Here is a 26,752-nt window from a genome sequence, read left to right as displayed (position 1 = left end):
TTAGGTCTAGCTATTAGACATTTGCCCTGAATCTTGTCCAGGTGGCCTGTCTCAGTCCTGTTCTCTGATCTCTTCCTATTCATAACCACTACTTGACTTTTATAATAATCCTTTTCTTGCATTTTAAAATAATTTTATTGTCCAAATCTGCATCCCTAGAAACTATGGTTTGTCTGGTCTATTTATTTTCAACTTTGCCTTTTAAATTTCTCTTAATCCACAGGTTTTCTTTTCAGACTTTTCTTTTCCTTACACTTCTGTTGAAGAACCTTGGGTTATTATTGACTTGTAGAATTTCTGTCCATCTTGACTTAGTTGATTGGGTGCTCATGGTACAAGTCAGGGTTTTCCTCCATTCTTGGCATTTTCTGCAAATTGCATTCCTACACGTAGATTCAGAGATGGGATCAGATTCGGGTTCGGATGCCTTTGGTCAAGACCGTAGGAGGCACATAGTGTCTTGTTAGCACTTGTAACAATGTAAGCAGCCTTTTATGCTTTCTGTCTCTATCTAGTATTTCACTGGATTGCAAAATGGTGGTATTTTAACTCTGATATCTTTTTCTCCACTCTAAGGGAGAGGAATTTTTTAAAGAATTTCTTTGGAGGGGCGCCTGGGTGGCTCATCGTTAAGTGTCTGCCTTCCCTTCGGGTTATGATCCCAGGGTCCTGGAATCGAGCCCTGCATCTGGCTCCCAGGGAGCCTGCTTCTCCCTCTCCTGCTCCCCCTGCTTGTGTTCCCTCTCTTTAAATCTTTAAAATCTTAAAAAAAAAAAAAAAAAAAAAAAAAAAGGAGATTTTATTTATTTGACAGAGAGTAAGAAAGGGAACACAAGCAGGGCGAGTGGGAGAGGGAGAAGCAGGCTTCCCGCTGAGCAGGGAGCCCGATGTGGGGCTCAATCCCAGGATCCTGAGATCATGACCTGAGCCGAAGGCACATGCTTAACAGCTGAGCTACCCAGGTGCCCCCATAGTGATACTTTTTAATTAAAATTCAAGATAACCTCTTCTTTGTTACTCTTGTATCTTTGTTTTCATATTTAGAGTTCTGACTCTCCAGGACAGGGGAGATGATAAAATTAGAATACTTAATGATTCCTTGTCTAGTCAGTAGTATGTACACACACACACACACACACACACACACACAGCAATCTGAGGATGACAGTATCAGTACCAATATGATTATTGAAAACTTTAAAGGAATTTTACATATCATCTTGCTGTTCTTCCCTCACTTTAAAAATAGTTGTACTGGGGGGCCTGGGTGGCTCAGTCGTTAAGCGTCTGCCTTCAGCTCAGGTCATGATCCCAGGGTCCTGGGATCGAGCCCCGCATTGGGCTCCCTGCTCGGTGGGAAGCCTGCTTCTCCCTCTCTCACTCCCCCTGCTTGTGTTCCCTCTCTCGCTGTCTGTCTCTATGTCAAATAAATAAATAAAAAAAAAAAGTTGTACTGTAGCTGTGTTGTCAGAAAATACAGCTAGTATGGGGCACCTGGGTGGCTCAGTCGATTAAGCATAGGACTCTTGATTTTTGGCTCTGGTCATGAACTCAGGGTTGTGAGATCAAGCCCTGTGTTGGGCTCTGTGCTGGGCATAGAGCCTGCTTAAGATTCTCTGTCTCCCTCTCCTTTTGCCTGTCTCCCCTCTCTAAAACAAAAATAAAAAATAAAAAAGGAAAAATAAAAAGAAAATATAGCTGATATAAAGTATACTCTCTCCTTAGCCTTCATTTGGTTTTAGTCCTGCAAGTAACCACAGGCCCTTTATGTTGACCTCTTTTTAGTCATTTTGTTTTTCTGAAGCTCATTCTCTAGAAAGGAGTGGGCAAACCTTTTTGTAAAGGGCCGGATAGCAAGTATTTTTGGCTTTGCAAAACAATCTGTTGCAGTTACTCAGTATTTTTTTTTTTTTTTAAGATTTTATTTATTTTTTGGCAGAGAGAGACAGTGAGAGAGGGAACAGCAGCAGGGGGAGTGGGAGAGGGAGAAGCAGGCTTCCCGCCGAGCAGGGAGCCCAATGCGGGGCTCAATCCCAGGACCCTAGGATCAGCGCTTAACCTGTTGAGCCACCCAGCTGCCCCAGGATACAGTGTTCTTAAATTTTCCCCCCCAAAACTTTGTTTCCCCCCACAATCCATTTACATATACATAGATATATTATTTTTAAGCCGTCTACACCCAACATGGGGCTCAAACTCCCAAGTCTGTGATCAGGAGTTGCATGCTCCACCGACTAAGCCAGCTAGGTGCTCCTGCCAAAATCCAGTTAGATTGTGGACTGTACAGAAACAGGTAGCAGGCCACATTAGGCTCACAGCCTTGTAGTTGGCGAACTACAGGTTTATTCAGTTCCTCAGAAGGAGGCCCTGAGTTCTTGTTTGTTTCGTTTTCTCTGCATTTTTTCTTGGACGTCAGTTTTGTTGGATTTAAAATCCTTGGCTCATACTTTTTCTTGACTATATTATTCCATTTTCTTTTGGCATGGATTACTGTTGTCCAAGTCTGGTGATAATTTAAACTTCTCTTTTGTATAAGTCACATATTCTTTTTTTTTCTTGTATTTTTTGTTTTTCTTGTAAGCAGTATTGCTAGAATGTATCATGGTCATTCTAGATGGAATTTCTCAGTTTTGCTGTAGTATGTCTTTTTGCTATTTCCAATTTTAAAACCGTTTTCTTGAAATACAGTTGTGGTATTCTTTTTCTTTGCTTTAGTTTTCTTGAAAGACTCCTCTTATCCATATGTTGGATGCTCTTTTTCTTCAGTTTCTCATTTTCTCTTGTATCTTTTAAAAATAATTTCATTGTTTTGATATTTAAATTCAGAAAAGTTTCTTCCTTTCACTTTCTATTTTCTGTAAGGCATTATCTGTTTTCTTTATTCACTCTTGAGTTCCCTCTGGGGTAGTCTTCATTTCTAGAATGATATTTCTTTTTAATTTCTGATTTTATCTTGAGGCATGTCATCTCATTTCTGAACATTTCTAATTCTGATTTATGTTATTTCATGTTTTCTATAACTTTAGAAAATGTTTTTCAGCTTGTTTTGAAATAGTAGGTAACAGTTTTGATCTGTTACATGTTGATATGTTTTTCTCTTGTGGTTTTTATTTTTTTCCCCCTTCATGGATGTTATTCTAGTATTTATTTTATTTTCCTTGTAGAAACATTGTATGGGATTTTATCTTGATCCTTTTATTTTGCTTAGTTTTATCTGTAAAGTTAGTTTTCCTCTATATTGCTTTTTAAAGAACTGTGTATTGTTTTGAAATGAGTGATACATGTCTAAGAAGTTAAAGTACTTGAATAGAGATAGCAGCAAAAGATTTTTTTCTGAAGTCTTGAAAAGATGAATTAACCTTGTAATCTCCCTATTATTCTTTTTGATGTCCATACTGTTAACACCATATTTAGGGGATAGCTTTTCTATCTGCTACTATGTGCTTTTGACATAATCATAATAATTTTTGAAAGCTTTCTCCCTGGCTCACTTTTTTAACTCATGTGTTAAGTTCCCCACACCAATCCTGAACAGACCTTTTCTACCAGAAACTCTTTTTCCTTTTAGCAAGGAATATATTAAAATCTAGAATCTAAGTCCTTTGGGCAATTCAGCAATTTTTTCACGGCTATGTCTCTTGCCTGACCCTGGTTTTACAGTTATCCAAGTATCTTGGTGAGCCTAAAGTGTATGCATTTAAAAGAAATCTGAATTCATAGTGTAGCAGTTTACTACTTATATTTCTGAGAATGAATTGTGTATCATACATTTTTTTTTGTTTAAAGATTTTATTTATTTATTTAACAGAGAGAGACACAGCGAGAGAAGGAACACAAGCAGGGGGAGTGGGAGAGGGAGAAGCAGGCTTCCTGCGGAGCAGAGAGCCCGATGGCGGGGCTGGATCCCAGGACCCTGGGATCATGACCTGAGCCGAAGGCAGATGCTTAACGACTGAGCCACCCAGGCGCCCCGAGTATCATACATTTTTTTTATAAATAATGATTATTTCTGTCCTTCATTCACAACATAAAGCCTGTTATAAGTTAAATCTCATTATTCCCCTAACATGCTGTTCAAAATGAATCCTTTTTTTCTTTCTTCTATCAAAATTTGACCAGAATCATAAAATCACAGAATTTAGAAAATGAAAGGAATCTTAGAGCAGTGATTTTGGCTTTTTGTAATTTCTTTCCTATGTATTATTATTAAAGTGTTTTCCAATGCTGTTTAAAAAAAGCCCACTTTTTAAAGATTTATTTATTTTAGAGGGAGAGCATGCACTAGCGGGGGTGGGGAGAAGGGCAGAGGGAGAGAGAGAATCTCAGGCTGACTCCCTGCTGAGCATAGAGACTGATGCGGGACACGACCTCATGACCCTGAGGTCACCAGTGGAACCAAAGTTAAGAGTTGGATGCTCAACCGACTGAGCCATCCAGGCCCATGACTGTAAGACATTTACCTGCCGTCAGGTACTATATTTATCATTCATGGTAAATTTACAAGGACCTTATAAAGCATATATTTAGAAGTGCATTTTATTGCTATGGAATGTCAAAAAGACTTACTGGTGATTAAGGGAGACAGAGAATTGGATGGATGACAAAAGATCCAGGGTGAACAAAAGATTATCAAAAGGGACTTACTAGTGATAAATTCTGGCCTTAACTTCTAAATCACACAGATGACTCTGGTCAAAATCTCAGAACTTTTAAAACATGCTCCATCACTTTGCAGTTGCCATACTGTCTTACTCTGACCTCACCCTTGCTCTTTTGGCCAAAGAATTAGGGGAGTTAGGAACTAGGACGCTGCGTTCTCATTTTGCTTTAATGACATTTAAGGGCTAGCCCAGGGAATACTACCAAAACATCTAAAGAAAGAGGAAATGAGTTCATTGAAACATCTGTCTGAGTAGTTACCCAGCTTACTACTGGCTATTTTTCTTTTCTGTTGGATGGGACAAAAGAATAGTCATTAAATACTTGATGTGAGCTTTTTTTCTTGGTATTTTGCATTTTGAGGTAAGTAATTTGTCTCAAATCAGAATGCATGAGAAAAATCTAGTTAACTAATCAGAGATTCCTAGTTGTTGGGCTCTTGTTAATCAGAAGTTTTACTGTATAATCATAATGTATTTTGGATGTTCTCATTTATGTTATTTCTTCAGCTGTTTGTGTGGGTATTCTGATTACTTGATTAAGTCTGCCTAGCATAGTGGTATTTAAAACCGCATTTATAATAAAAATTCGGGTGCCTGGGTGGCTCAGTCGGTCAAGCGGCTGCCTTCAGCTCAGGTCATGATCCTGGAGTCCCGGGATCGAGTCCCGCATCGGGCTCCCTGCTCAGTGGGGAGTCTGCTTCTCCCTCTGACCCTCCCCTCTCTCATGCTCTCTGTCTCGTTCTCTCTCTCAAATAAATAAATAAAATCTTAAAAAAAATTTTTTTTTATAATAAAAATTCCTCCATCTTAGCAAGTAAAAGGGAAATGTGGGAAACCAATTGATAGTTGAAACATGATTGTTTCCTCTTGACTTGGTTTGGCATTTAGTGGGTGGCAGGTTTGTAATGAAGAGAAATGAATATGATAATTGCTGTGATCCAAAATGACTGGAGACGTGGAGTATGCGAAGATGTAAGCCTATGACCACTTTGCCCTCTTACAGAGCAGCTCCACTTTTCATGTGTTTACATCTTGGGGGTTTCACAAAAGATTCTTTTTTTTTAAATTAAGAACATAAGGTTCTACTCTTAAATACAAACATTTGATGGGGAGGTACTTTATGGGCCTCTGTTTTTGCTGAAGAGGTTTCTCATCTTGCATTCTGCCATTTATAACTGGTAATTGTAAGTATTTGGGTTCCTATAATTTTGAGGTCCTATGGACCTAACTCTCTTACTTTTCTAGTGTTCTCTTTTTATCAGGACTTCTGGTTAAGAGATAAGAACTCACAGTTGTGGCACTCAGCTTGGTGTTTTACATTATTATTTTATTTAATACTCAGTCAAACTTGCAATGTGGTTATTATTCCCATTGTCACACAAAGAAAAGGAGACTTTATTAGTTCAGAATCTAAAATTTCCCTTTTCTTCTGTATTGGTTTTGGGCACAAGAGAAAGTATACATCCTGAGTTTAAAGGCATTGGCTTTTCTATACATTTTATCTGAGTGATTTCATCTACAACTTTTAATTTTCTCTTGTATTTAATGCCTTTGAAAATCCATATCTCAGCCTGGACTCCTCTTAGAACCTCTAGACCTCTCTGTCAGCTTCCTGTACGCTGTCATAGTCATCTCACCCCCCCTATTATTTATCTCCTGTACATTGCTTTTGTTGATTCCCTGTTCTCCTTCCACCTTCTGCTCTGGATGGGTTTAATCCTCTTGGTTCATAATGGCTGAGAGACCAATCCAACAACACACTGCAGTAGCTACTCTGGATAATATGCTTAAAAGGAGAATGAAGCTCCTCTCCCAAGCCCAGAGTCCTTTCAGGCACCAGTCTAATAGATAGAATATGAGGCATAAAATACATGATTTATTCTTTATATCAACCTGACCAAAGGTCATGGGAGAATCAACAGTTCAGGGCCTAAGATGGTGCCCAGCATCCATTCTGGTTTTCCTTTTTTCATATTTAACCTCCATTCTTTGCCTAGTACCCTCATCCTTCACTTCAGCAATCCTCACCTTTACTTCTCTAGACCATGCGCCATAGTGGCCCTGACTACATCATATTTTGCTCTCTCCCAGATTAGTTCGTTGGCAAAATTCATTAACATTTTGTTCATTATAATACTGTAAACACAGAGGGGTGGATCCATTGCTGGGGAACTAAATGTGATTGATACCGAAGAGTTTTTGTTGAAACTATAACTCTACCTGGTAAATTCCCACTATATTCTTGATTCATTTCTTGTAGTCACAAGGATGTAAACATTCTGTACTTTCTTTTGTCTATTTCCCTGAGGTTTAGTGATCACATTCCCTTGAATTAGTGGATATCCTGTGGTTTTCATCCATGTCCCTGACATTTAGCTCAAAGCCTGGCACAGAGTTGGTATTTAATGAAAAAGGACATTTGTGTTGAACTAGGCAGTGTGCTGTAGGGTATGGAGAATGCAGAGATTTATAAGGTGTTTTAAAGGTGAACCTACTGTTTAGGTTAGGTGGCAGGATATTATATATAAATACGACGCCATAGAAGTGGCTTTCCCAAAGAATACTGTGAATATCAAGCAGGAATTCTTCATTTGTTATTTTTCTTTGGCCCGACTTTGTTTCCTGTATCTTTGTGCACTTGTAGTATATACAACACTGTATATTTTAATGTATTGGTTCAAATCCTTTGCTTTTAAGTTGTCTTTGGTATGTAAATAATTAGTGAATATACATGTGGGTTTTTCTTTTTATAAAGTTGGGACTGTATCAGGCGCCATATTGTTTTGTTACAGATTTCTACTTGTGTTTCTCCACAGGCAGCAGAAGGTGTCGCTTTCATTGGACCTGACACACATGCTATTCAAGCCATGGGTGACAAGATTGAAAGCAAATTATTAGCTAAGAAAGCAAAGGTTAACACAATCCCTGGCTTTGATGGAGTAGTCAAGGTGAGAAACTATATATGTGTAATATACGTGTCCTTAAGTCAAACATTTTGGGAAAAGCATAAGAGAAAATGCAATTATTGCTAAATGCAATAATATAAATGCAAAATAAAATGCAAAAATATGCATGTGGAGGTTAAAATAAATCAGTGTTGTTTACACTGGATTATTCTATTTTTTTAAAGATTTTATTTTTAAGTAATCTCTGCACCCAACATGGGGCTCGAACTTACAGCCCCAAGATCAGGAGTCGCCTGCCCTACCGACTGAGCCAGCCACCGCCCCTGGATTATTTTAAATGGTATAAGTTAAAAGGAGCAAGAAGCCCCTTAAGCATTGTATTTCATGATCAATTTTTTTTTAATTGAACTGTCGTTGACACATAATGTCTCATTAGTTTCAGGTGAACAACAGTGATTTCACAACTCTATACATTATGCTCTGCTCACCACAAGTGTAGCTACCGTCTGTCACCAGACAACCCTATTATAGTACCATTGACTATATTCCCTGTACTGTACCTTTTATCCCTGTGACTAGTTCTGTAAGTGGAAGCCTGTATTTCCCCAATCCCCTTCAACCACTTACCCATCCCCCTCCCTACTCCCTTCCCTTTTGGACACTGTCAGTTTGTTCTTCGTGTTTATGGGTATGAGATTCTGCCTTTTTTTTCCTAAGATGTATTTATTAGAGAGAGAGAGAGAGTGTGCACACAAGTGGGGTGGGGGCAGAGGGAGAGGGAGAAACAGGCTCCCAGCTCAGCAGGGAGCCCGACGTGGGGCTGGATCCCAGGGTCCTGGGGTCATGACCTGAATGAACTGAAGGCAGAAGTTTAACCAACTGAGCCCCCCAGGCGCCCTGAGATTCTGCTTTTTGTTTATTTGTTTTTCAGATTCCACATATAAATGAAATCATATGCTATTTGTCTTTCTCTGACTTATTTCACTTAGTATAATACCCTCTGAATCTATCCATATTGTTGAAAATGGCAAGATCTTGGTCTTTCTTAAGGCCAAGTAAAAATCCGTGTGTGTGTGTGTGTGTGTGTGTGTGTGTGTGTGTGTGTCCCCGTCCTCTTCTTTATCCATTCATCTGTCGGTGAACACTTGGGCTCCTTCCATATCTTGGCTGTTGTAAAGAATGCTGCAGTAAACATAGGGGTGCATATATTTGAATTCATGTTTTTGTTTTCTTTGGGTAAGTACCCAGTAATAGAATAACTGTATCATATAGTATTTCTATTTTTAATATTTAAAGGAACTTCTGGGACACCTGGGTGGCTCAGTCGGTTAAGTGCCTGCCTTCAGCTCAGGTTATGATCCCAGGGTCCTGGGATTGAGTGCCATGTTGTTGGGCTCCCTGCTTAGCGGGGAGTCTGGTTCTCCCTCTCCTTGTGCCCCTTCCCCTGCTCGTGCACTCTCTGTTGCGTGCGCTCTCTCTCTCAAATAAATAAATCTTAAAAAAAAAAAAAAAAAAGGAACTTCCATATTGTTTTCCTCAGTGGCTGCACCAGTTTGCATTCCCACCAGCAATGCATGAGGGTTCTTTTTCCTCCACATCCTCACCAACACCTTTTATTTCTTGTCTTTCAGTTCTAGCCATTCTGACAGGTGTAAAGTGATGATTTCATTGTGGTTTTGATTTGCATGTCCCTGATAATTAGTGATGTTGAGCATCTTTTGATGTGTCTGTTGGCCATTTGTATTGTCTTTTTTGGAAAAGTGTCTATTCAGGTCTTCTGCCCATTTTTAATCAGATTATTTGTATTTTGGTATTGAGTTGTGTGAGTTCTTTATATATTTTGGATTTTAAACCCTTATTGGATATGTCATTTCAAATCAGTCATGATTAGTACTGACTTATATTTCATAGGAAAAAACTTGGTGATTTAAAAATGTTCTCTTAGCTCTCTGGATTTCATTGAATGATGGTATGTATTTAACGTTTGAAACATTGTGATGTTCTATGTGTAACTTTGTGTTGAGCTTTTGTCCATATGCATAAAACATAAATTATAAATGTGTTTCTGGTGGAAAGTGGTATAGCTGTGGATGATTATAGATTCCAAACATAACTCCTCATTAAGCAAGCAGCTTTAGCAGCTGAAGGTTTCTAAGGAAGAAATGCAGAAATTGAAGTGTCTGTGTGTGTGTGTTTTCCCAGGAAAAGTTACATGTTTTTTTCTCCTTAGAAGAAGAGTGTCCCTATGTAGACTTTAACTGTGTGATTTGAGTTAGTCTGCAAAAACTTTTCAGTGTTAATTATTGTTAGTTTTTGGGCTGGGCAGTTGTTTATTGTGCAGGAAACTTTCATGTGTTATAGGACAGTTAGCAAGCTTGGCCCTTATTAATATCCTCCATTTCTTGCCCATGTTTACCTTAATCTGTATTCATCCACTTTTTCCCCCTTCTGTCCTGTTACAAGGAAGAGGTGTTCCCATCCTCAGTAAAGCCAGTTCTTCTTGTTAGGTTCCAGATGTACCCCTTATAGCCTTCACGGGCTACAGTCTTTATGGATTGTCTTTTCTCTCTTCCATATCTTAAAACTTGTCTTTCAGCTCCTTTCCATTACCCTTGCTCTTAAAAATTCTCAGTCAACAAATATGCTAATCCCTGGGCTAAGTGGGAAGCATGCGGTGGTGATAAACAAGATGCCCATGATCCCTCACCACATGGTGCGTCCAGTTTAGTGGAAAGAAATGTGGTCACCTAGAGCACAGTCACCCCTTGTCACTTTATAGCTGTCACCTTAGTCTCCCCTTTCATAGCCACAGGTCTTAGAAGAACTGTCCTTACTTGCTTTCATTTCTACACTGTTCACTTAATCTAATCTACCATCGGCTGGCTTCTTTCCTCATTCTTATGGAAATTTCTGTTGCGGTGGCTACCAGCAACCTCTCCTTCTCAGTAAATTCAGTATATAATTTGTAATCCTGGTCTTTATCTCTTCAAAGCATTTGAGTCTCTTGGTCACTTTTTCCTTCTCTAAATATCTGCTTCTGGCACACTACTCAGTTCTAGTTTTGTTTTTGTATTTTTTGGCTTATTTTAAATGCTCATTCTTAGTTTTCATGCTGATTGTTTTTCCTATCTTTGTTCTGTAAATGTGGTTTTATTTTGGATTCTGAGTAGGAAATGTTATTGTACACCCTCACCCTGGGGCAACCTTACTTACTCTTACGGCTCACATCTCAAATCTATATATATTTATCTGTGCTAGATCTCTGCATGTGTGGGTGCCTCTTAAATAGTTCTGCTTGATGCCCCTGAGGCACCTTGAAAGTAACAAGTTAAAAGCTAAGCTCATAATTTTCTCTTTGATTAGCAATTGGCAATTAGCTCCATGCCCACCTGATTTGTAAAGTATTATTGGAACACAGCCATGCTCTTTTCTTTACAGATTGCTGATGGCTGCTTTTTTCCCTAGTGACTGAGTTGAGAAATGAGTTGAGAAATGAGACTGAGTTGACCATGTCACCCAGCAAACCTGAAATATTTGTTACTGGCTGGGTGGCTCAGTCGGTTAAGCGTCTGCCTTCGGCTCAGGTCATGATCCCAGGGTCCTGGGATCGAGCCCCGCATCGGGCTCACTGCTCCACGGGAAGTCTGCTTCTCCCTCTCCTTCTACTGCTTCCCCCTGCTTGTGCTCTCTCACTCTCTCTGTCAAATAAATAAAATCTTAAAAAAAAAAAAAAGAAAAAAAAAGAAAATGTTTGCTGATTCCTGCTGTAAGCTTCTCAACCTGATTCTTTCCTGCCTGAGAAAGTGGTGGTATTTTCCACACTGTTTCTCAAGCTAGAACCTTAGAGTCATTCTTGATAAATACTGCTACAGAGAATTCACCTATAGATGCTTTCTGATCCATTTACTTCTTTCTTTGCTCATGCTAACACCAAGTTCCAGCTTTCATCATCCAATCTGGATTACTTTGTCAACCTTCTAATTGGTTTCTTTGTAGCCAGTCTTGGTCCCATCCAATTAACTTTCGTCTTTTTTTAATAAATAAAGATTTATTTATTTATTTTAGAGAGCGAGAGCATAAGCAGAGAGAGGGGGAGAGAATCCCAGTCAGGCTCCCCACTAAACAGGGAGCCGGATGTGGGGCTCGATCCCCCAACACTGAGATCATAACCTGAGCTGAAACCAGGAGTCAGAGGCTTCACCAACTGACCCACCCAGGCGCCCCCCGCAATTAACTTTCAACATTGTAGCTTGAGTGACCTTTCAGAAATCCAAATTCAGTCCTGTGCTTGTGTTTGAAAACTCTTGAATGGCTACTAATTCAAATCCTTTAAATGGCTGGCCTTTGTTTTTCTCTTCAAACTGATAGTGTACCAGTTTATCCTTTACATTGTGTATGCCAACCATATATGATATCTTTCAGATTCTTGCAACTTCTGTACTAAACTCTGTCACGCATGTTGATTCTGCTTCTCTATCCATTCCTTATTGTCTCCTCATTGTTTACATGTTGGTTTAAACATACATGCCTCAGAGAGGCATAGGCCCTCTGCTGTATTTCCCCTTAGTACCCTGCACTTTGCGCATCACATTTTAAATCATTCATTCATTCATCTGCTAAGTAAATATTTAAGTGCATACTATTTGTCCAGTGTTGTTTGAAGTGCAATGAGTAAAGTAATGAACAACAATAATAAAAAAATACCTGCCCTCATGGAGCTTATACTATAGCAGAAGGAGACAGACAATAAAAAATAATAAAATATATAGTACATGCTATGGTGAAACATGAGACAGGGAATGGGGGAAGGGAATATTGGGAGGGTGGTGACACAGGGCAAGTCATGTGGTTATCAGGAGGAAGAGCAAAGCATACTAGGCAGAAAGAATAACAAGTGTAGAGGTGTTGAGACTGAAATGTACTTGCTGTTCAACAGACAACCAGGAATCATGTGGCTTCTGATCAAAGGAGAGAAAAATCAGAGATGAGGTCATTGAAGGAAGATGTAATAGGGAGCTCAGATTTTATAGGCCTTTCTGCCCATTTTAATGATGGGTTAAGTGTGTACTTCCTGCACATGGTTGTAAACTCCCTGCTGGAAGGGACTGTATTCTTTTTGTTACTGCGTCACTTATACATGGTGTCTGGCACGTAGTCAGTGCTCACTAAATACCTGTTGGATGAATAATCTTCTAGGAGATAAATTTTACACATATAACCATGGTAGACACATTATCTGTCATTTAGGACATATTTACTAGACATACCAAAGAAAGGAAAGCATAATGAAAAACCAAGAGAAAAAGTAAAACAGACAATAGAAATAGATTCACATATGCTGTAGATACTGGAGTTGATGATAAGAACTGTAAAATAAGTATGATTGATACGTTAAAAAATTTTTTGAAGAAAGTGTGGAGAAAATAAGCATATAAAGAATTTCACCAGGGGCATCTGGGTGGCTCAGTGGGTTAAGTCACTGATTCTTGATTTTCGCTCAGGTCATGATCTCAGGGTCATGGGATTGAGTCCCACACTGAGCTCTGTGCTCAATGTGGAGTCTGCTTGTCCCTCTCTCTCCCTCTGCTTCTTCCCCTGCTTGCGTGCTCTCTCTCTCTTTAAAATAAATAAATAAATAAAAATTTAAAGAATTTCGCCATGGAATTTGAATCTCTAATAAAATTAAATGGAAATTATGTAACGGTAAATATATGGAAATAAGGACCTTAGATAGGTTTTTTTTTTTTTTTTAAAGATTTTATTTATTTGAGAGAGAGAATGAGAGAGAGAGAGAGAGCACATGAGAGGGGGGAGGGTCAAAGGGAGAAGCAGACTCCCTGCTGAGCAGGGAGCCCGATGCAGGACTCGATCCCAGGACTCCAGGATCATGACCTGAGCCGAAGGCAGTCGTTTAAACAACTGAGCCACCCAGGCGCCCAGGACCTTAGATAGGTTTAATAGTAAACTAAGTAGAATATAGGATCCATGTGTAGTGTAGATTAGTATTTCCTTCCTTTTGATGGCTGAATAATATTCCATAGTAGGAATATACCACTTTTTTTTTTTTCTCCCCTTAAACCCATTCATTAGTTGATGGACGTCTGAGTTATTTCCATCTTTTGGTGATTGTGAATAATGCTGCTACAAACATTTGTGTGCAGGTGTTTGAGTATTTGTCTTGAGTTCTTTTGGGTATTTACCCAGGAATGGAATTGCAGGGTCATATGATAATTCCATGTTTAACTTTTTGAGGAACTGTCAGGCATCCAGACCTTGGTGTAATCCTCTCTTCAGTTTGGGTAAAACCTTGTGACTTGCTTCTCTAACTGTTAGAATATGGCAAAGGGTGATGCCATGTCACTACCTGAACTAGGTTATGTTAAAGGGCAAAGGTGATTGGCTATCATTGTATTAAGTTGCATTGTAGGGCAAAGTAATTGAGTGTTACTGCTGTGATATACTGCTTATATAATGTTTCATTATATAAGACTACATCTTAGGAAACTAGAGAACAGATTCTAATTTTTGACTTGATGACGTAAGCTGCCATGTTGAGGAAGTCCACATGACAATAAACTACAGGCAGCTTCTACGGATCTGAGTTAGGGCAATCTCTGTCTGAGAGCCAGCACAAGGATAGGGTGCTTAGTCATACAGCCACAAGGAAATAAATTCTGTCAACCATCTAAATGAGCTTGGATTTGTCCCCAGTTGAGCCTCCAAATTAAAAGGCAGTATAGCTCACACCGTGACTGCAGACTTGAAAGACTGAGCAGAGTGTGACAGGTCTTTTCTTTAGTAGGCTGTCAACTGTTGGGTTTTAGTCCTTCTTTCCATTCTTGTTTTAGAGAGTTGTGTAAGTTCAGGTAGTGGTTTGGATGGGTTATTATGAACTGTGATCTATTTGGCCCCAGTGCTTCTGCCAGTATAATTTTACTTTTTTTCAAAAAGAAATCTGGCCTTCTTGAGATCTTCAGTGTGGGCTTGATTTTAGTCACAAAGGTAGTAATGAGTCAGAGTCCAAATTAATTGTCTTGATGATGAATAGCAGAGTCCTCAGGAGTTCACACGTGTGGTCATTAGGAGAGCATATGATCTGTAAATTCTGTTTGTCCTAAATATTCTTTCTCATGAAATCAGTGGGTGTAGTGTCTTGTAGGGAGAAGATGACCTAAGCTGAAATCAAGAGTCAGATGCTTAACCGACTGGGCCACCAAGGTGCCCCTCGAGTGATTGCTTTAATTTCTGGAGTGGGAACATCTAGTTTTATCTGTAAGACCACCAATTTATTCTGCATCTTATTCTACTTTTGTTTTTGGGCACTTTCAAAATTTATAGTATGGAATTAAAGATCTGTCTATGTGACTATTTCCATCCAGTTTTTACTTGTTTATAAAATTTTCTGTTTCTGGCTTAAGGCTACTCACAAAAAGTGAGGAGGGAGCTGGGTCACAACTGCTTCGGTGTCTACTCCTGAATGCCTAAAGGTACTAAAGAGCCTGTTTCTGAGGTGCCCAACAGATGGATCATTTCTTTGCTAGCTCAACTAGATTAGAGTCCAACCTAGTTTCATAGAAAGATTTTGATAGTAGCTTCCCAAGGACCTTTTCCATTATTCCCAGTTTTTCTAAACTTCTCTGGTTTCCTGTGCAATTAGGAGTCTGAATCACTCTCAGGTCTTCCTATTTTGCTCTTGTATCCAGTATTTTTTTTTTTTTTTAATCTCAGGTTCTTTTTTTTTTTTAAATTAAAAAAAGCTTTTTTAAAGATTTTATTTATTTATTTGACAGAGAGCTAGAGAGAGAGTGCACAAGCAGGGGGAGTGGCAGCGGGAGAAGCAGGCTGAGCAGGGGGCCCAGCGTGGGGCTTGATCCCAGGATCCTGAGATCATGACCTGAGCTGAAGGCAGACGCTTAACCGACTGAGCCACCCGGCGCCCCTTTTATCTCAGGTTCTTATTAGCGCTGTGAACCAATTCATGTAAATCTGGGGACACTAGATTATTTATACTTTCCTCAATTTCTCTGTAAATTTCTGTCCAATCTATATAAGCTTTGGAAAGCCTTTGGTAATGCTTCTTAGTTCAGAATGAGACCAAAGTTTTAATTTAGCCCTCAAGGCTGGCCCTATTCTGACAGTAGCTTAATTTTAAAAGGTAATGTTGCTTTGAGGGTTTCTGGCCAGTTAGAAGAAAGAGGGAACAGGTCAGCGGAAGAAAGAGCAGGGCAGGAGCAAATGGAGGAAAACAGGATGGAGGAAAAGAAATAGCAGGTTAAAGACCATCAGGTTTGACAGAGTTTTAAATTTTTCACATTTTTCATTTGGCTTTTCCTATGCCTTTCTTCCTCCCTATGAACTTTGTCTTTCCTGTGAATTTCATAAGGAAACAAATTTGGGGGACGCCTGGGTGATGCAGTTGGTTAAGCGTCTGCCTTCTGCTCAGGTCATGATCCCAGGGTCCTGGGATCGAGCCCCACATCAGGCTTCTTGCTCTGTGGGAAGCCTGCTTCTCCCTCTGCCTGCTGCTGCTCCTGCTTATACTCTCTCTCTGGCAAAAAAAAAAAAAGAAACAAATTTGGAATCTGAGTTTCTTTTGGAAGCTTCCTCATTGTAATGAAAAAAATTACAGAACATTAGGTGTTTGAGATTTTTACCTCCACCCACCCCAGCAGGTGACTCTCAAATTAACCATTCATAATCAAAAGCTTGCAAAAGAGTCTATTATAATTTTTAATTATCCTAGGTGAGATTATGCCTTTTAGAAACATAACATAAATTTGATTTCTGGATTTAGTACCTTTAAGGAGAAGTTGGCTTCAGAGAGAGCATAGACTTGGCCTGAGATGAACCCATGAGAATCTTGTAATAACATATCAAATATATTGTTTGTTTACCTCATGTCTTGGGCCCTCAACCTTAATGGTTGGCCATCTCTAATTGTAGACCTGACAATATGCAGTGCCTTGGTGGTTTAAATTTGGAGGGGAGATCTCTCCCAGACCCAGACTCCCATGGACAAAATAAGTCAAGACAGAAAATTCTCAAGTTTTGTCTGTCTGTTTTTACAGATTTTATTTATTTATTTATTTGAGAGAGAGTGAGTGAGAGCGAGGGAGCACTAGTGGAAGGAGGGGCAGAGAGAGAGGCAGACTCCCTGCTGAGAAGAAGCCCCATGTGGAGCTTGATCCCAGATCTCTGGGATCATGACCTGAGCCAAAGGCAGACGCTTAACTGACTGAGCCACCCAGGTGCCCCTCAAGGTTTTGATACAGGTTTCAAAGGAAATTTTATCCTGTTTAGATACCTGTGTGATGAAATCTTCTGAATACATTGGCTTCTAGAGCTAGCATGATGGTGAACTTCTAGGTCCTATACTTGTCTTCTTCCATGTAAACTTTGTCTATGGACTTAGAAAATGTTGAGGATAATGTTGAGGATATTTTATTTCTAATAAGGAAGTCTTCCTTCAATAATAAACATTTTCAAATCTAATCATTCCTCATTCCTAAGTTTCCTAAAAAGGTAATTGGAGCTCTCCCCAAAGTGAGATTTTTCTCACCTCTGTGGTTGGGGACATCCCTGGGTGGGGGCTCAGTGGGCATCAGAGGAGCTCTGCAGGTTTTGAATCTAGGGTCTTTAACAGAACTTAGTGGAACCTCCCAGATTGCTCAAAGTGATGGTTATCTTTAAATGTAGCAGGTATAGTAAAGTTGGTTTTGCTTCCTCAAAGAGGTCATCTTTTCAGGGAGCCTGTGTTTGACAGTCTGCATTTGAATTTGCAACTGCTGTTAATTTGTAAAATAGGGATAAGTTGCAAGTAGAAGAAAAATCCACTTATCTTTTCAATTTTGTCTCTTTGTATGCTTTAGGTGATTTTTAAGACCCAGTCATACTCTCGCATAATGGCAGGTTCTCATTATGGGTGTTAACTTTAACTATGGTATACAGTTCTTGACACCTGTTGTCTGAATTAGTTAAGCCCCAGTTGAACGTGCAGGTTATAGTTTTCAGATAAGCATTTAAAAATTTTAGGAATGCCGTTTTGGTTCGCTCATAAATTTTCATTCGGTTTTATTTCTAGTTTAATTTTAAGCAGAATTTGTGGCACACGTCAGGAGTGGGGCAGAGGGAGGGGTCACCACTGATGAATTCACTGCATTTGGCTGTGATACCTGTCAGCATTCCAACTTTGAGGGAAGTTCATTAACCTTCTCCGAGTTCCTATTGCCCTTTACATTTCAGAGCAGAGTGTGGTAATGTATTTGAATGAGGTTGGTAAATTTCACAGTAGAGGCTTAAAATAGTCATTGTTTTTGTCACCCAATTAGCCGGATTTTAAAAACTGTACTCCTGCTTTAGCAGAAAGAACCAAATAATAACAACAAAAACCAGCATGAAGGGAATCATTTAAAAAACCAAAATAACAAAAAAATCGACAAGCTGTGTCCTAGTAAGTACAAAGTATAGTATTAGACATCGGTATCATTTTCTCCTGCTAAACCAAGAATGACTCTCCTGATGGTGCCTAAAAGGCTTTATGTTTTTGAAAAAGGATTCAGTTATGTTTACTTACGCTGTTTTACAGTTATAAAAATGTGTACTAAAGTTTAGGAAGATTTGAAAGGATATTCAAACAGAGTCTTCTGCTTGACTTGGAGTAGTCTGGAAAACACAATCAGCTGGAACCCATTTCCTGAACCCAGGACTGTTGAAAGTTTTGCTTTACTTTACACAAGAATGCAGAATAGTTTGAGGATGCTTTTTGTGTACAGATAAGCTTTTACCCACAGTATATTGAAGCAGTGATTTCCCCCCCCACAAAACATTTGCTGATTTGTTCTAGAACCAGCTGAGGAAAGTAAACTCTTAAGTAGCTTCCCATGTGGATGAGTAGCAGGACTCTCATCCAGTGAGGATGGAATTCAGGGTGGGTACTAGGCTATATTGTAGCAAGTGAGAAAGGAGAGGTATGGTCTGAATCACTGTTGAAGTGAATTGGGTGTTTAGCATCAGGGATAACTATTTAAATATGCCTGTCCTTGTTAGAGTTTTTGCTTCCTTTCCCCGCCCTTCTTCCCTGCTCCCTGGCAACAAATAGTGCACAGATCCTCTGACCCGGTGGAGTGTCCTGGGGGTGCAGTGCCTGTTTTTTTTTTTTTTGCAGTATTGCAGTGTCAGTATTAATTCTGTGTTATAAGGGTTCAGAGGATGAATGATGACCATAAGATACCCCATCCAAAGACAGGCAGGCAAGGAACAGACTTGGGACTCTGTGGTGGCAGGCTGCCCATTTTATCACAGATTGCCAAGCATACTGTGTGCCTTGTGTTGTTCCGGTGTATTTCAGCCCTAACTAATTCCATCTTCTCGATGACCCTATGAGAAGATATTGTTACTATCTCCATCTTAGAGTTGAGGAAACCAAATTCCAGGGAGGCACCCTGGGAGGTAACTGGCTCACTGTCCGAGAGAGCCAGTGTGGAGCCCATGCGTTCTGGCTCCAGCACCTGTGTTCTTAGCCACGTTGGACTTTGATGCCTCCCAGGTTGGGGGCTGAAGAGTATTTAAACAAATAGGCTTGTAGAAAAGGCGCCCGATTTTTTTTTTTAGCTCCTTTTGACATTTTTATGATCTGTTTATTTCGTTATAGCAACATCGCCCATCCCTCCCATCATATTCTCTGTAAAACAGAATTTTTTTTACCGTTTTGCTCTTGGGTTAAATGATAGAGCTCCTTTAAGGTAAGTTGCGCTGAAAAGAGATGGTTAGTGGTTCTGGTGCTGTTTTTGCTCTTTCTCCATTTCTGGAACTGCTGGAACTATATGGTTTAATATTTACCTCATCAGTGTTCCCAAGTGCTCAGTAACTTCAGAACCAGAGCGTGGCTTCCTTCAAACTGGGATTATAGGCTGTGATTACAGAATGAACCACAGGGATTTGAATCAAAGCATATTGTTGGACCATTACTTTTTCCTGCTTCCTGATTTGAAGCCATAGGAATATGGTTGCTAATACTTGGTTTCATTTGATTTTGTACTTCTCAGTGTTTTCTCGTTGTATTAACTTTTGATATGAAAACAGAAATATTCTAAGTACTTCATTTGAAAATTGTATAAGGGCATCAGTAGCATCAGATTTGTTTTATTCCTACTGTTAAAATTTTTATATTTGATTTTTCTTTGATTTTTCAGGGGATCGTTGTCCCACCTGTTAGAAATTTTCTTTTAAAAAATTACAGAATATCATTGAACATTTCTTGAATAGAATCTGCCGTCTTAATCCCTGTAGTATTTTCATATATTGTATCATATGTCATATAGTTAATAGATGAGGGGTCTGTCTTAAGGATGTTCTAAGGGGGGCGGGGCGCCTGGGTGGCTCAGTTGGTTAAGCATCTGCCTTCAGCTCAAGTCATGATTCTGGAGTCCTGGGATTGAGCCCCGCTTGGGGCTCCCTGCTCAGAGGAGTCTGCTTCTCCCTCTCCCTCTGCTCTTCCCTCTGCTCGTGTGCGTGCACGCTCGCTTGCTCACTCTCTCTCTCGCTCAATCTCTCAGATAAATAAATAAAATCTTAAAGTTCTAAGGGCTCCTGGCTAGCTTAGTCAGTAGAACATGTGACTCTTGATCTTGGGGTTATGAGTTCAAGCCCTACATTTGGTGTAGAGATTACTTAAAAATAAAATCTTAAAAAAAAAACCAAAAAGTTAGTTCTAAAGCTAAGAATAGGTAGAATCAGTTCTGCTTTTTCTTCAAATATTGCCAAGTTGAATCTGTGAAGAAGTAATGATGTTTTGCTTAAAAGAGATTTTTTATATAAACAAAGAGTGAAGTATATTTGGTAAAATAGAGTTTAATAATTTTTAAAAATTTTTATTAAATTTGAATATCTGTTGTTTTTTCTTACATTTTAATATAATGTAAACTTGTGGCCCTTCAATTTAAAAAGTTATTATCATATAAAGTTTGATCTTTTAACTGAGCCACCTAGGTGCCCTTGATCTTTTAAACTAATGAAATACACATTTAAAATTACAGTTAAGGGGGTGCCTGGGTGGCTCAGTTGGTTGGGCGTCTGCCTTCGGCTCGGTCGTGATCCCAGGGTCCTGGGATAGAGCCCCACATTGGGCTCCCTGCTCAGCCGGGAGTCTGCTTCTCCCTCTCCCTCTGCCTCTCTCCCTGCTTGTGCTCTCTTGTTCTCTCTGAAATAAATAAGTAAAATCTTTTTTTATTTAAATAAAATTACAGTTAAGATAGTACCTTTTTTTTTTTTTTTTAAGAATAGGCTTTAAAAAAGTGGGTTCTGTGAAACCCACCCACGTTTCAAACATCTGAAGTTGCAGGCCACAGTAAGAAAAGTGCTTGACTGAGGGTTAAAAGACGAGGAGGGTACATATTGGGCTTGGTTTTGCCCAGCAGCAGCGGTATTTCATTGAGTGTGCTTTGTGTTAAAGTGAAGCAAAACCCAAGCCTATCTGGTTCTTGAGCTCCTGCTCTGAACTACCATGTGGCACTTCCTTGCTATATATCACTTAGACTTGTGAATTTGAACAAGCCACTACATCTCCTTGGATATAAGTTTATTCACTTCAAACACTGATGCTGTGGAGGTGAGCAGTTCTGTTGGCACTCAAGTAGATCATTTAGGCAACAGACTTGTTTCTGTGGAAGCTGATGGATAGTTGTTTATTCATTCAACAAATAATGTGTTGGTGTTTTGATTTGCTAAGCTCTGGGGGTTTCGTAGAGAGCAGCAGACCTAGTCATTGCTGTCATGGAGATTAAGTGACAGGGGCTGTCATATTTGAAGGACAGAGTGTAATCTGGTCACACAGCAGTGTGTGACCTCCTACACACCAGTGTAGGAGGGCTGCAATGGCTTTCTGGAGAAAGTCAGATTTCATTGAGACTTGAAGCACACACCCCTGAGTTTAAAAATAGTAATTTTTCTCTCCTCTAGACCACTGCTTCCTGACTAAACTCCTCACATCCCTCTTGCCTTTCTCTAAACTCTTCATTTGTTTATTGGTTCATTCAGTCTTTCATTCAGCAACAGCTGTTTACCGAATGATGACTACATACCAGGCAGTTCTAGGAATTTAAAACCTACCACTGAACCAGTTAGAGATTTTTGCTTTCATAGAACTTATATTTTAATGTGGTAGGGAGATGCAGAGGGTAGACAGTATTCAAAATAATAAGTAAATTATACACCCAAATTCTTCAAAATGCAGCCATAGTGAGGACTCTTCATTTTCTTGCTCTTAGGCTGAAGTGCAGCCCTGTTCCACTCTCTGCTTGGTTCACTGTTCAGGCCCCAACCCCCTGACTCTGTTCCACCACACTTTCATTTGTCAGGTCTCTTTCATAGTAGCTGCATCTGAAAAGTTTCCTGGAATTCTGTTTTTGAATTTGAGATTCCCTATTGTCACATGCCCTCTTCACTTTTTCTGTGTAACATGCATCTCGGTCATGGTTTCTTAGCTGCTGTATAGTCATTTAAGGGCCTGCCTTTTCCACCACACTGTAAATCACATGGGGGGGGGTGGTGCCTTTCTTGTTCCCTCTGTCTTCAGGGCCTGGTATTGGCATATAGGCCGGGGAGCTGGAGAATGCCTGGTGGGCTTAGGGGTGGGAAGGAAAGTCAAGGTAGGGAGGAACTGGGGACGAGACTGGTGGTGCAGGCAGGATCAAGTACACCAAGTAAAGGAGTTGAAATTTGGTTCTCAGGCATTGTGGAGGCATGAAAAGTTTAAACAGGTTTTGGGAATACTAGTTTGTTTTGATAACATTTAATGTCCTAGAAATCATTAATTAGATAGTTTGAGTAACACCCTCAAGCGTGGTGGATTTAATTTTTAAACTGTGAAAGTAATATGAAGTATGAAATTTTGATCTTAATGGTAAAAAAGTTAAATATGTACGTAAGTGTCTGCAGCAATAAGTCAAAGTTCCCTCTTTCCTAACTCTTAATCCTACTTTGAAGCAGTAACTCAAGCTGAGGTTTTTGTATATGTGCATGCATAAGCTTTTATGAGCATTCCTAGGTGTTTTTCTGTCTTAATGTAGATAAGGTCATACTACTTTTTAAAAAAGTATTTATTTATTTATTTTGGAGAGAGGGTGGGTAAGTGGGGAGAGGGAGGTGGGCAGAGAGAGAGAAACTCAGGCAGACTCCCTGCTGAACGGGGAGCCCGACGTGGGGCTCAGTCTCACACCCATGAGATCACAACCAGAGCCAAAACCAAGAGTCAGACGCTCAACCAACTGAGCCACCCAGGCACCCCCACATATGACTCTTAAACAAAAAGACAACCCAGTTTAAAAATGTACAAAGTGTTTGAATAGACATTTCTCTGAAATGGCCAATAAGCACATGAAAACCTGTTCATCACGATTAGTCATAGGAAAATTCAATCAAAGCCACAATGAGATACCACTTTAAACCACTGGGGTGGCTGCAGTAGAAGATTATCAAGTGCTGGCAAAGATTTGGAGAAATGAGAACCTTTATACACTGCTCATGAGAATGTAAAATGGTGCAGCCACTTTGGAAAACAGTTTGGCAGTTCTTCAAAAGGTTAAATATAATGTTACCATGTGACCCTGTGATCTCACTCCTGGTTATATATCCAAAATATATATGTCCGCTCAAAAATTTGTTCACAAATGTTCATAGGAGCATTTTTGATAGTAGCCAAAAAATTAAAAACAATCTAAATGTCCATCAGCTGATGAATGGATTAAAAATATGTGGTATATCCATACAAAGGAATAATATTTAGCAATCAAAGGATAATACTGATACATATAAAAAAAGATAAGGTCATACTATATATATCATACTATATATATTCTTCTACAATTCGCTTTCCCCCCCAGTGCGCACTATATTTGATGTATTCTTAGAGTGTAGGAGTTACCTTCCTAAACCCAGTCCTCATTCCCCGGCATAGAGCCAAGGCATTTGGAACTCTGTGCTGAGTCCTGAAAGGTCCTGCAGGAACAGGCCAGGCCTTCCACTGGACTTCATGCTGTCATTTTCTGCCACTTGCTTTTTGTCTTCAGTTTTCACCTCATGGACTCAGTTTCTAGAACATGGGAAATACCTTCTGAATTTGGGTTTTTGTTCATGTTGTTCCTTCTGTTTAGACTTCTTTCACCCTAATCTTCCCATGGCAGTGGTTGTTCTCTTCAGGCTTTAGTTTACATTTTACTTTAGAAGGACCCTTTCGGTTTTTTTCATTATTTAAAAAAAGTATCAAGTAATCTCTGCCTCCAACGTGGGGATCAAACTCACAACCCCGAGATCAAGAGTCACATGCTGTGCTGATGCAGCCAGCCAGGTGCCCCCAGAAGGACTCTTTCTTAGTAGTGTATTTACAGCACGTTCTCTCTGTCTGCCTCAGTACCTTTTGTTTCCATGTCACATTGGTATCAATTCTCAATTGATTTGTTTGCTCTCTTTGGGTTTCCCTTACTAAAGAAGGCTGTGAGTTCCACGAGTGCAAGGACTATTTCATGTAGTATTATATATGGATCAACCTCGTCTTTTTAAAGACTGTGGCACATTCCATTTCATGTCTGTAGCCTTTTGGTACGAGTGCCTTACTGACGACCTGTAAAATTGTTTTTCTGATTTTCTTACCAAAACACCAGCAACCAATTAAAAACTCTCTCTCTCTTCCATGTGCATGAAGTTGCTGGATTGAACGATTTAGGTCTTCAAACTTTTGATAGATACTAACAATTCTTAAAAAGCTGGTACCCTTTCATACGACATCAGTAGTGAGAGTAACGTGTGCTTACCTGCAGGCCTTCACTCCGCCTGTTGGCAGACTTCGCAGATCCACTGTGGCGTCTCATTGCTTTCGTTTGTATGCGTATAATTATGACTGAAGTTGAACATACTTCATACATTCTTTTGGATTTCTTTTTATGGAAACTTCTCGTTTAATCTTTTGACCATTTTTCCTGATAATTGTTGATCTTTTTTCTTGTTGATTCAAGGCTTTTTATTAAAAAATGTTTTTCTGTCTGTAGTCTTATAGGAAAGTTATACTGTGTGATATATCATTGCCATTGAATTTGGAACTGTATGGGGCTTTTCATCTCTTTATATAGCCTGATAATAGCTAAATGTGCTAAAAGAACAGATTAGAGATGAGTGTATTTAATAGTTTCTTGTTGAAACTGGTAATAGTTTTTAAATGTCTAATATATAATATGTCCTGAATAAAATATCTTGGGATAAATGAGTGACAAATGTAAAATTAGTTTTTAGTGAAATTTGTTTTTCATAGTAGGAAATATTTTTTCTTAAGAGTTTCCAGATAAAAATATAGGTTGCCCAGTTAAACCTGAATCTTAGATAAACAATGATTTTTTTTTTAAAGTATGTCCCAAGTATTATATCATAGTAAGGAAACGTAACATATTGATTAGTTAAAAGACAAGATTGCTTTGTGGCAGTTTATAGAAGTGTGGGATTTGTGGCAGTCAAAAACATTTTTTAGAAGTTCTGCTTTGTGTAAATAGATCTCTGTATGTCCACACATAAATATGATTAATGAATTCTGTGAATTATCTTTTAACATTTGCGTCTGTCAGTTCTCTCAAGGTAACAGACTTTTGTGACAGCAGTTTATTTTCTCTCCCAGTATATTTTGCAAATACACTATTACACATTTGAAAGAAAAGACATGTTAAAAGTTTCCTTTTAGGCTCCTTATAATCCAGCCTCCATCAGCCAGTGCTCTTCCTGTATTTTGTTCGCGAGGCACTAATTGTCCGCATTTGGCAGGTTTAACACTTCCTGACAGAGAGGCTATTAAGGGGAGGTATTCTCCAATAACTGTCACTGGCTTGAACAAAGAACCTTCAAATTCAATGTGTGGAAACCACTAACATTCTTAAATGACCCTTTTCATGGATTTTTATCCCTTTAAGCTAAAATTTGGAGAATGTAGGGTCAGCGAAAACAGCAAGGTGTAATAAAGCAGTAAACCTTGATTTTTGGGAGAGTAGAGTGGGAGGTATAGATTTATCTCTGACTTGAAAACAATTGTTATTTGGAAAATCTCATTAGCAGATGTGACTGCTTGGAGTTAAAAAAAAAAAAAAAGACTTAAAACTGATGTCGCTTTCAGGACCGCTTTGAACTTAACAAGCACCTATTTGTGGAGCAGACTGGCTAATGAAAGGAAATTAAATTTTTCTGACAACTTCCCCTGCCAACCTCCTTATTCAGGGGATGTTATTAGGTACTGAAGACTTTTTAAGGAAGATTTTTTTTTTTTATTAGACATAAATGAACCAGTTATAAACATCCCCCGCCCCTCCTTTTGGGGGAGGATTCTGACATGGTTACTCTACATTTTTAAATTACTAGCTTAAAAGCTTACAAAATACCAGGCTTCGCTTTAATATTTTAAAGCAATTTTCCCAAAAAGTCAGGCATTCTCACTAGCTAATGGTTTCAAAACATTGTCATTTCTTGTGATTAGTTTACATCTCTGAGTTGTAAAGAAAAGCCACATTTACTAGGGAGGCTTGGATTTAACACCTTTTCAGCTTTCTCCTTATTGTTCCATGGGGAAATGTATCCGGAGTGTCCTGTGCTCATGTGTTAGGTGAGAGTTAATGATCAATGAAATGGTTTGGATTCGAGGGAACGTTTTCTTCTGTCATTTGCATTGGTTGATATTTAGCACTAATTAATCCTTATATCCATCAACTCTTACCTTGTACTTCTTTGAGAGGCATTTGCTTTCCTTGGCTTTTTCAAAGTTTACCCCCACAAGTTGGTTCGTGGAATTTAAGGTTTTAAATTACGTAACAAAATGTACCTAGTAAAGATAAAATATGTACCTGAGAAAAGGATGAAAAGAAAAGGAAAAAGTAATGAAGACTACTAAAGGAATTTTTGGGGGGGACAATTGGCAATTTCTGTAGATACTGCTGAAAATTTACTTTTTGTTTCTAGAAAATCTTGAGCCTCTCCCAAACAATAGAGAATCAACTCCCCCTGCTGACAGAATCCAGGAAAACATGACGTGTAAATATCAGAGGGACAGAAACAAGCTGGCTGTAGACAAGCTTTAATGATTTGATTTATGATTCAGTATTGATTGTAAACATCTAAATTCTGCTGTTAAATTCCAGCAACTGCACCAAATCATTTGGCAAT

General features: G+C 39.1%; 1 protein-coding gene across 5 annotated transcripts in view; it reads left to right on the top strand.

The window, feature by feature from the left end:
• Positions 1–26,752, top strand: part of PCCA (propionyl-CoA carboxylase subunit alpha) — a 396,319-nt gene that overhangs the window by 98,229 nt on the left and 271,338 nt on the right. For 4 of the 5 annotated variants that reach the window (XR_013446865.1, XM_078070127.1, XM_078070124.1 and 1 more), the window contains exon 7: positions 7,478–7,609. The exons of the other annotated variant lie outside the window; for it this stretch is intronic. Coding sequence is in view for 3 of the 4 variants with exons in the window: in XM_078070127.1 (XP_077926253.1) it covers positions 7,478–7,609 (132 nt within the window). In the remaining variant the exon portion in view is untranslated. The remainder of the gene's footprint in view (positions 1–7,477; positions 7,610–26,752) is intronic. 5 annotated transcript variants of the gene reach the window in all.

This window comes from Halichoerus grypus, chromosome 4 (genome assembly GCF_964656455.1).
Source record: "Halichoerus grypus chromosome 4, mHalGry1.hap1.1, whole genome shotgun sequence".
NCBI lineage: Eukaryota > Metazoa > Chordata > Mammalia > Carnivora > Phocidae > Halichoerus > Halichoerus grypus.
The sequence above is the reverse complement of the archived record's forward strand: the minus strand, read 5'-3'. Positions and strand labels throughout refer to the sequence as shown.